General features: G+C 39.1%; 1 protein-coding gene across 1 annotated transcript in view; it reads left to right on the forward strand.

The window, feature by feature from the left end:
- LOC101863720 (heat shock 70 kDa protein 12A) overlaps positions 1-7,459 on the forward strand; it is a gene marked incomplete in the record, with an annotated part of 19,621 nt that extends 12,162 nt beyond the window's left edge. The window contains 3 exon segments of the mRNA XM_013091230.2: positions 1,544-1,765; positions 3,676-3,850; positions 4,283-7,459. Coding sequence (XP_012946684.1) covers positions 1,544-1,765; positions 3,676-3,850; positions 4,283-5,337 — 1,452 coding nt within the window.

Below are 7,459 nucleotides of genomic sequence, written 5' to 3' on the forward strand. Positions count from 1 at the left end.
TCTCTCTTTCGTTATTGGGCCATGAATGCCAAGAGCTCTGCTTTTGATATGATTTTGTTGTGTCTTGTTGAGCTTTGAACTTCAACAAAAACGAATCGATCAATACGAAATCTTATGATTCATGTGACAGAAAGAATAAAAATCTTCAAATGTTGGACAATTAATAGGAACAAAGCCCTGGAAATCCCAGTCTTTACGACAACATGTAGCTTTAGAATGAAAAAGATAATGGCAAGGGGATATTCATAATTTAAACTATGTCATTTCCTGTTTTTACAGTATATTCATCCTTTTATTTAGTAGCTTACAATCAATTCACAGCTTGTGATTCTTAACTATATGTATGATCTCCTTTGTGCTATATATATGATCTCCTTTGTGCTATTCTGACTCTGCTTTGATTTCACCTTTTTCTCTCCTTTGAAATCAGCTTGTTCCCCTTGCATAAAATTTAGTTTTTTTCCTATTTGAATATGTTAATAATTTTTAAATTTGAATTTACTTTGTTGTCCTTCGAATTAAGTCTACTCTCCTTTGACTTTACTTTACTGCTCTTTGAATTCGCTACATTGCTCACTTCTCAAATAAAACCCCCCCCCGCCTCATAAATAACCTAATAGTGTTGATAGGGGCGTTAAACCCTTACAATTCAATTACTTTGCTTAGTTTGCTTGGACACGTCATCTCTGGCCCAGAAGTTGACATGCAATGACCCAACACTGCTTACGGCCATTACTAATAATAGCTGCCGTTTCACACTCTGTCATACTTTTTAGGCCAGTCCATATCTTGATGTTATCGGCCTATGATTGAAAGCGTGCTATTAATTTGTATTTGCTGCTGGGCTGGGAACTGTAGGGTGAAAGATAAAGAAAAATTTGACAGAACTATTAAGAAAGCCAGCAAGATCTCTGGACATGATTTTACTTGAATTGATGAAATGTATAACACCACAAGTATAAAAAAGTAAAAAAGCATTAAAAACAACCCCTTTCCACGCCAATCAGATCACACAGCGGCAGATATGTACCTCTAAAAACAAAGAAAGGAAGGTATAAAAGAAGTTTTTACCATTTAGCTTTAAGACTATTGTCAGAATACGCATAGATGTGTGTTGCTCTTTAGAGTATGTATCTATAACTCCAAAGGTCTTGTAATTAAATTCTTGTATGTGGTGTGAATGATGCATCTGATGTGATATGTACATTTTGTCAGCTTTACTTCTTTTTTCATATTGAATTTTAAGGGGAGTAATAAATAATTTAAATTTTTTAATGTATACCTGCATGTGTTTTTACGGTCCTGTACAGCCAAGAAAACATTCCCTCTCTGATAATAATAAAGCATTTATCTTATCTTATCTTATCTGTATTACCTGTATTACCTGTCCTGGGCAACAACGTCATTGCACACCGGACAGGTCCATAAGTGCTCAGTTCCCCCCAGCACCAAAGCCCGCAAGGTATTCATACATTAAAAAATCTTATCTTATCATATCTTATCTTATCTTTACTTACTAAATAACCTTCTCTGCGTTGTCCAGGAGCTGACGTCAGATATCAGCATCACGGACGCTAACGGAAAGAGCCAGCTGGCCGTGGACGTGTTCGCCAACTCCCTGACCTTCATGAAAAAGCATCTCCTGCGGGCCATCGGCACACACCTGGGCTACGACCCTCACCCTGACACAGTCAGGTGGGTGCTCACGGTGCCAGCCATCTGGGACGAGAACGCCAAGCAGTTCATGAGGGAGGCTGCACATAAGGTGAGATGGAGAGGTTTGCTTGTAAATGACTTTTTATGCACCCTTCTTCACAATTTATTGATAAATAATAATAGTAATAATAATAACAATAATAATAATGATGATGGTAATAATAATGATAATAATGATGATGATAATAAAAATAACAACAATTAAGAAGAACAGCAAAAACTATAATGCAAATAATAACTACGAACAATAATAATAATGATGATGATGATGATGATGATGATGATGATGATGATGATGATGATGATGATGATGATGATGATGATAATAATAATAATAATAATTTTTTAAAATAATAATAATAGTATTAATGATTAATTTCACTTATATAGCATATTTCCACTAAGAAAGTGCTCAATGCACTGTACAATAACTCAAAGAGCACGAACAACATACAGCTCCTGTCATATAGCAATCCTGTCTCTCCCTTTCATCTCTCTCTCTCTCTCTCTCTCTATATATATATATATATATATATATATATATATATATCAATATCTATCTGTCTATCTATCTATCTATCTATCTATCTATCTATCTATCTATCTATCTATCTATCTATCTATCTATCTATTTATCTATCTATCTATCTCTCCCTCTTTGTCTCTCTCACTCTCTCTCTCATATATATATATATATATATATATATATATATATATATATATATATATATATGAATATATCTATCTCTCGCTTTTCTTCTCTCACAAAAAAGAGAAACAAAACGAACTTGCACTCACAATTTAGATTATGTGAGAAAAGAGGATGATTGTCATGGCCTTGTCTCTCAGTACTAATAATCGGATGGTGTGGGATGGGAATGCGATGGAATATAATTGGAATGGAGTCGAGATGGGGTTGAATATGATTCAGGTAGTGTAGGAACTGGATGGGAAATAATTGGAAAGGAGTGGGGATAGGATGGGATATAACTGGGGTGGGGATGGGAAAAGATATAACTTGGGATGTATGAGGATGGTATGTGATATAATTGGGATGGTTTTGTGATGGGATGGGACATAATTTAGATTGGTATAGGATGGGATATTTTTGGGATGGGGTGGCATGGGATGGGACATAATTGGGATCGATGGATGTGGGATGGGTGTGGGATGATATATTAGTGGGGTCATGTGGGGATGGAATGGGATATAGTTAGGGTGAAGTGAGGATGGGATGGAATATAGTTGGAATGGGACGGGGATGGGGTGGTATATAACAAGGGTGATGTGGAGATGGGATGGGGCATACATGCAGTGGAAATGGGATAGGATGGGGAGGGGGTATAATTAGGATTGGGGGGGGGGGGTTATGGTATGGGATTCAGTGGGGATGGGGATGGGATATGCGGGCATCTAGTTGTATGTGCTTTTAAGCCGACATTATGCTCTGCATGGTAATATATTATATCTGAGCTGAATAAGTTGGTAAAAGCACTTAGACTATTCCTTCAAATAGTTTTTCTACATTTGGCTTTTTCAAACTTAATCCTCTAGTTGTTGTGGTTTTTGCCAGCACAAACTAACAAGTCCTTTGTTAATGAGATTCCCTTTCTTTCATATAAATTCTCTCCCGTGGCTCTATAAATAAATATCTTCTCTTGAGTTGATACTCATTTACTTTAATCATCAATGCTTGTTCTCTGTAAGTATTTTCAAAGATACAATGAGTGGGTGGTTGGCGGGTGCACTGGTGCAGTTTGCTCCTTTTTTCCTATCAAACATCTATCGTTCATGTCGCTCCTTCTTCTTATGTTTGTATGTGACTCTCTGGTGACATTTCTAATCTCGGTACTTATATGACCTATTTGTGTTCTAAATGCTGTAAGACTCTTACTAAAAGTAGAAGGTATAGGGAATCTGGCAGAAGAGTGAACCATGACGTCATCGTTCCTTCCTCAGGGCGGCCTGATTGAGAAGCCCAATAGTGAGCAGCTGGTCATTGCCCTGGAACCTGAGGCAGCCTCTTTGCACTGCCGGAACCTGCCGGCCACCGACTTTGTGGGTTACAAGGACAGTGGATCTGCCACGCCAAGCTTCGAACCTGGGACCAAATACTTAGTTGTGGATGCTGGAGGTACGAGGGAAAGATTGTTTCAGGATTTAGTAGATACTTTATAGTTTTGAGATTTGCTCCTTTTCTACACAGTTAAGGGTGTGTAAGAAGTACAGGCTTCCGAGTTGTCATTCTTCTTTAAGTGGGGTGGATATAATGTTATTACATTTATGTGTGCTCTTGTGTAAATTACTGATTTTTGTTTTGTTTCTCTTTCGGATTGAAATGTTTAAAAGAAATGTTGTTTCAAACCTCTGTGTGCTATGTTAAGTGAGTGAAAATAATGGAGACAATAACCTGATTTTTTATACTGAAACAGACAATTTTAACCTTACATTTTACAACACGGCTTTTAGTTATAACTACACGATAATGAGATTTTTAAAATATTAAAATTGGTCTGAGTCAGACGGATGAATAATGAGATGTTCTTTTTTTTGCTATGGTTTTCAGGTGGGACTATAGACGTGGTTGCCCACAAGATCAGAAAAGATGGGCGTATCAGAGAACTGTTCCGTGCCACTGGGGGTGCTTGGGGCGGCACCGTTATAGACAGACAGTTCCAGAACCTTCTGGAGAGTATCTTTGGCAAGGAATTCATTGAAACATTCCAGAAAGAGTATCCAAAAGACTTTGTGGAGCTGTTGCAGGATTTTGAGATAAAAAAGAGAGGAGAGTGCGATAGCATCCGAGTTTCACTTCCCTACAATTTTTGTAACTTTAAACATAACGGAGTCAGTGTTCAGCAAGCTATTAAGACTTTTTCATCGGAGATAGGAGGAAGTGACATAAAATTTTCTTCTGGGAAACTCGTGATGTCCTCGACAAAAGTTAATGAGTTATTCAAGGATGCACTGGATCAAATTAATGACCATGTGGCATCGCTGCTTCAGAGACCGAAATGTAAAGATCTGCAGCACATATTCCTGGTTGGTGGCTTCGCGGAGTCCACCCGTTTGCAGAGTTCTCTCCGTGAGAAATTTGGAGAAAGAGTCACCATCCTCGTGCCGGAAGAAGCGAGTCTGTCCGTTGTGAAAGGAGCTGTGGCGTTCGGTCACGACCCGAGTGCTATCTGCCAGAGAATCTGCCGCTTCACGTACGGTGTCGGGAGTTATCTTCCCTTTGAAGAGGGCGTTCATAGAGATGACCTCCGGGTGAATTCTGACGGGATGGATTTGTGCAAGCATATCTTCCAGACGTGGGCAGAGGCTGGCGAGGTCATAGGTTACAATGAAATTTGGCGGGAGACATACACGCCTATCATCAACAACCAGCGAGGCATCATCTTTGAGTTCTTTCGATCATCCAACAAAAAAGTTCAGTACACAGATGAGGAGGGGGTGGAGAAGTGTGGGTTTCTTGTGGTTGAGATGCCGGATCCCACTGGAGATCGAGAGCGAGCTGTTGACCTTGAAGTGACCTTTGGCGGAACAGAGATCAAGGTCGTAGGCTATGACCACACAAGTACAACCAGGCATGAGACGTATATTGACTTTTTGTCTACATAAGGATTCTTATTGCTTTGTAATATGACAAAGTTCAACATCTTTGTAACTGCTGTGGCACTCTTCTACCCTCGTTATCATGACTCCATATATTCGAACACATGACTGTTTAGAGCTTAGTGTGCAATGTTCAACCAACACTTTATTTGGAAGACAAGGCAATACCCCTCCCCCCCCCCGTTCTTTTTTCCCCTGAATCTTTTGCCTTTTGCTTTTTGCAAACTTACATTTCATCACACACACACACACAAAATGTGAGGTGGCGTCGGTGGCCGCCTTGTGGTTAGGCAACCGGACCTGTAATCGTGAGATTGTGGGTTTGGGGGATCGAGCCTCTGCTCGGTCCGACGTTGCGTTCTTAAGAAAGGCACTTTCCCAGAATTTCTTAATTGTCTCCGGTTCTTTCGGAGATGAACGTTACATTTGGAGGTCCCGCTTCTTAAGTAACCTAAAAGTGTTGATAAGGGTGTTGAACCTATAGGCTCCCATTTCACATCTTTCAAGAAATGTGAACCAGTGTTTACAGCATACATAGAGTCTTAAAAAATAAGGCTAAAATAGGCTTGTTCCTCTGCCACACCTTTAAAATTACTTTATAGCTGGTTGTACACTTATGCGCCTCTCTTCTGATTCTGAGGGGTTTGCTATCTGGGGCAAAGATAAAGGGCCTGGTTTTTCAGAGTTTCTGTCCACTTGGCACGACCTTTATTAATGGCCGAATCAAATAATAATACGTTTGTTTTTGTGGTCACATCAGGTCCAACTGAGGAGGACATCATTTTCAAAATTAGAACAAAAGTGTAGCTTGTTTTCTTTCTTTTCTTCTTCTTTCCAGACTCTTGTCTGCAAATTCATCTTCCCCTCCCCATCAATTCCACCAATCGTTGTCAAACCACCCCATTCCCGTCCGCACACAAATCAAGTCTCTCTAAAAATTGCCTTGTATTTTTTGCCTTGTCTAGTTATGTTAAATGTTATGTTCTGATCAATTTTTATTTAATACAAAGCCGTGCTGCTATGGATGTGAATGCTATTTAGTGTTCCCCGCATTAACCGCTTCATATGCCCTAAGTCTTTAGCAGGAAGTCTGTCGAGAAGTAGACATACAGACCAGATACTTAGGTGCAAAGTAACTTTTATTTCTAATATAAAGTAGGAATTGGTAACATTAGAACAATACAACCCATCTTCTCAGTGTCGTTAACACAGTATGCTCATAGAAGGAAGGGTCTGCCACCCTTAAGGCTGAGCTATGGAAAGATTGAAAATTATGAAAGAATTCGATTTTTAGTAGATGTGCAGGGGTCACTCAGGTTCAATATCTAGCCTCACCGTAATGTCAGAATATCTAGATTTGGGGGGTCTAAGCCATTCACTCCTCCGGCTCATTCTGTGAGAAGCTCTTTCCATTAGAAACAATCACAGCAACAGCATAATCGACAACGTTGTTAACATCATCATCAACAACAACAACAACAGCAACAACAACAACAACAACAACAACAACAACAATAACAACAGCTGCAGCAACAACAACAGCAACAGCAACAACAACAGCACTCATCTTCCACATCACATCCTTAGTCTCAACCACAAGTTCATGCATCTGGAACTGACAGTAGGCTTATTATAATGTCATCACTGGAATAATAAAAATCTTCATGCCTTGTTTCTAGCTGCAAAAAAGCCAGCTTTATCGAAAGCTTCCATATTTTGACTGTTTGACATGATACTGACAGTATTTTCTATGTCATCACACTGCCCTCAGCTCTACACTTTTAATCATTCGCTGCTATAGACTATTAATATGTGCAAGTATACTACTTTTCCTACTGCCGTTTTAGATGATGAGTAAAAATCAGAAGGGATGTACTTGTTCACCCAGCTATATTTAGAATATATTCTATTTTTTCATACATATTGCGTGATTGCCTTTCTTTCATGTAAAGAACCATTGCTACTTTTTGGTCTTACCACCATATTATTTGTTATCTAAGCTAGGCCTACACGTGAACTATACATGTACAATGTGTGAGAGAGATATGAATGTTGCAATTTATTCTTTAAAAAGGATCACTTGACTATGGTTCTCCTTTCAATACAAGCGTCAATGTGTACACTTCCC

This window comes from Aplysia californica, unplaced genomic scaffold (assembly GCF_000002075.1).
Source record: "Aplysia californica isolate F4 #8 unplaced genomic scaffold, AplCal3.0 scaffold00030, whole genome shotgun sequence".
Taxonomy (NCBI): domain Eukaryota; kingdom Metazoa; phylum Mollusca; class Gastropoda; order Aplysiida; family Aplysiidae; genus Aplysia; species Aplysia californica.